Consider the following 2,921-nt stretch of genomic DNA (forward strand, 5'->3'; position numbering starts at 1 on the left):
TAGCAAACTCCCGTTCGAACCCTCATTGTTTGGTCTGATCTGGCTGATGTAGAGTCATATATTCCATGAAATCCCCAGTTTGACCAAGCAATAACGAATAATAGGATTGGCCCACTAAATCGGGGGGGGGTCTGTTTTTCCGTATTTTGGGTATAGGTCCCTTTTATTAACTATTGATTGAAACTGCGGATCCGATTGACCCCCAACCCATGCATGCATTGAGGGTGAACCGATCACAGGTCATAAAGTATGGACTATATTCTATCTGAAGACTACATTCATGAGACTGATAGGCCAGCCTATAGGCGTAATTGAGAACAGCTCGGTAGTTCGGGGTTGAAAATGCTTTTGATATATTTTTAGTAGACATTCAATACACAGGCATGGGAAGCGCACACACACAAACACATCACAATAGGCAACATCGGCGTTTCCGGGGCGGCTCTGGCGGCTCAAGCGCGGCTAAAATAGCCTCGTCAAAAACGTTCTTCAATCCTTTCTGTAAACAACAAAACGAGGGATAGTTAATGCATGATCCAGTGATCCGGGCCCAACCCTAATCGGAGAGGATCGGCTTACCTGCGTGAGTGCGGAACACTCGACATATTTCACGGCTTTCAACTCTTTGGAGAGCTTCTCACCCGCCTCCATGGACAAAGGCTTTTGTTTGTTCTTGGCCAATTTCTCGATCGTGGCCGCATCGTCGCGCAAATCGATCTGTGTGCCCACCAACAAGAAAGGCGTCTTTTGACAATGATGGGAGATTTCCGGCACCCACTAAGAAAGTCCATAAACAGCATTATGAAGTGATTGAACGCGCACGGCCGGAACCCTGCATGAATGATAGACGGAGGATTACCTTTTCTTTGACGTTTTCGAAGGAAGAAGGCGACACGACGGAAAAACAGACCAGAAACACGTCGGTTTGCGGATAAGACAACGGGCGTAGACGATCGTAATCCTCTTGGCCAGCCGTATCAAACAGACCCAAAGTGTAGGGCTCGCCGCCGATCATGACCGTGACCGCATAATTGTCGAACACCTATTCACACATCAGAAAGGATCAAATTAGAAATGTGCGCTAAATTAATACATCCATGAGTCGGACGGCACCGAATGGCCTTCGATGAGCCCGATCAGCCTCGAGCTATTTCCGAGGGTCTCGACATGGATCGGTAGATCGGGTATGAATTCGGGACGGTGAGGGGAATTTACTTCTATCGAATTATTTCCGTCCCAGGCCGGAAAAATAACCTAGGTCGACTTGGCTCGTTAGCCAAAGATTAGCTCATGATTAAAGCCCAGGATTAAGGATTCTGATAAAGGATGGGGTGATACGGGTTAAATACTACTAGGGGAATGTAAATGTCCAAAACTATAGAAACATGGGCTAGCCTATCCCGTGAATCAGGAGGATAATCACACTAGAATGAATGGGGTGACTGTCCTGCCTAGTGGGCGTTTTTCTTCCAAAAGTAGACGTTATTCTCCCCCAATTAGTTGGGGGTGCTATTTTTTTAAAACTTGATCAAACCTAACCCAACCTAACTGGATATTAATAACCCCTAAAGCCTCTATCTCAAACTTTTAACACTGGGTCGGTCACCAATTCTTCCCAAGAGCACTGCCAACTAATCGGTGGCGAATAAGGTTTATCCTTTCAGAGTATTTCCTTCTCGCTTATACCCCTACAGCGGTCCGACCCCGGTCCGACACGCCCCCTCGATTCAGCTAGTGGCGTCAAACCCGCCGGGGGAGACTGACCGTGGGCACGTATTCCGAAGGGAACTTGTTGGTGGTGTACGAGATGAGCAGACACGTCTTGCCCACGGCTCCATCGCCCACCACCACACACTTGATGGTCTGCATGGCTGGCGAGTGGCGATTCCACTCCGATTCGATGCCGCCCTCAAGGGACGACCAACCACGGCCGCAAAACACCAAACCTCACACCAATCAGGCGAGGCTATCCGCCCTGGGGGTGGACCACCACAGCGAGCTCAATCCCGATTCAATCGCGGGCACGGACGGACGGACGGGCGGACGGGCAGACGGGCGGACACGACGGAGGGCGATAGGGCACGGGTCAGGGCGGTTCCGGTCACGAACCACACCTCTCACACAATCGGTCCAGGCAGCGAGGACGTAGAACGAAGCCAGAATTTCAGATAATTTCAGAGCCAGATGAACAGCTTTGATGCCCACACCATAGGCCCCACTGACATGGGCGCACGCACTCACGGCACGGCGGGGGCTTGGTTCAGGGTGACCAAATGAACAGGCCGGATTCGGGGAAGAGAGCTAGAAAAGGGGGTGGGAGCTGGGTGGGCGGGAAGGGTCATGATATTTATAGGCCTAGATGGCTCGGGGCATGATAGCCCCAGGGGATTCCGGGTGGTTTTTCGGGGTAAACTCAGGACGCGAGGGCCATATTTTGGCCTAGGCGGCTCTCGATTGGCAGCCCTGACTCATAGCATAGCCAGCCTTGCCCTCTTACATGGAAGCGGGACAGTCCGTGGAGGCGAGGGCTGACTGAATGGGAGAGGGATGGAAATGGGGCTTAGATTTAGTAGTGAGGATCGGCGATATCGATGGAGGTTTCAGCGGACGTTCATGGTCCCATTTAGCCTGGGCTCAGACACGCCCTCGGACCGGTTCAGTCGCTCCTGGCCTCCTCCAATTCGGGACTAATTTGGTCACCCTGCCTTGACGGATGAGGTGGACTCCCACTCGGCCCCTCCCCAGGCTGGCTGGCTGGTCCAGCTTATTGATCTGCCCGTCTTCCCACAGCTCAAGTATTGATGCTCTGACTAGTGGTATTTGCTAGGCTGATCCTGTCCTGGCCCATTACCTCTGAAACGTGGTCAGGCCTGTGGGTCATTGGAGCTGGGGCTAGGCTCCCCAGCCCTAGCCGGTACAAA

The 2,921-nt window shown here is 52.0% G+C and overlaps 1 protein-coding gene across 1 annotated transcript; it reads right to left on the reverse strand.

The window, feature by feature from the left end:
• Positions 1 to 329: 329 nt before the first annotated feature.
• Positions 330 to 2,199, reverse strand: LOC131882669 (cdc42 homolog). The gene is made up of 4 exons (XM_059229892.1): positions 1,765 to 2,199; positions 860 to 1,042; positions 580 to 777; positions 330 to 499 (listed from the first exon to the last, which is right to left on the reverse strand). Exons 1-4 carry the CDS (start codon positions 1,867 to 1,869, stop codon positions 410 to 412), a joined length of 576 nt encoding a protein of 191 aa, XP_059085875.1. The 5' UTR covers positions 1,870 to 2,199; the 3' UTR covers positions 330 to 409.
• Between the last annotated feature and the right edge of the window lie 722 nt (positions 2,200 to 2,921).

The sequence above is a fragment of the Tigriopus californicus genome, chromosome 6 (assembly GCF_007210705.1).
Source record: "Tigriopus californicus strain San Diego chromosome 6, Tcal_SD_v2.1, whole genome shotgun sequence".
NCBI lineage: Eukaryota > Metazoa > Arthropoda > Copepoda > Harpacticoida > Harpacticidae > Tigriopus > Tigriopus californicus.

Excerpts from the sequence above, each read along its gene's own strand:
- LOC131882669 (XM_059229892.1), bottom strand. The coding sequence starts at position 1,869 with ATGCAGACCATCAAGTGTGTGGTGGTGGGCGATGGAGCCGTGGGCAAG. Across the intron at positions 1,043-1,764 it reads CTTCGGAATACGTGCCCACG|GTGTTCGACAATTATGCGGT; the intron begins GTCAGTCTCCCC and ends ATGTGTGAATAG. Across the intron at positions 778-859 it reads TCGAAAACGTCAAAGAAAAG|TGGGTGCCGGAAATCTCCCA; the intron begins GTAATCCTCCGT and ends GGACTTTCTTAG.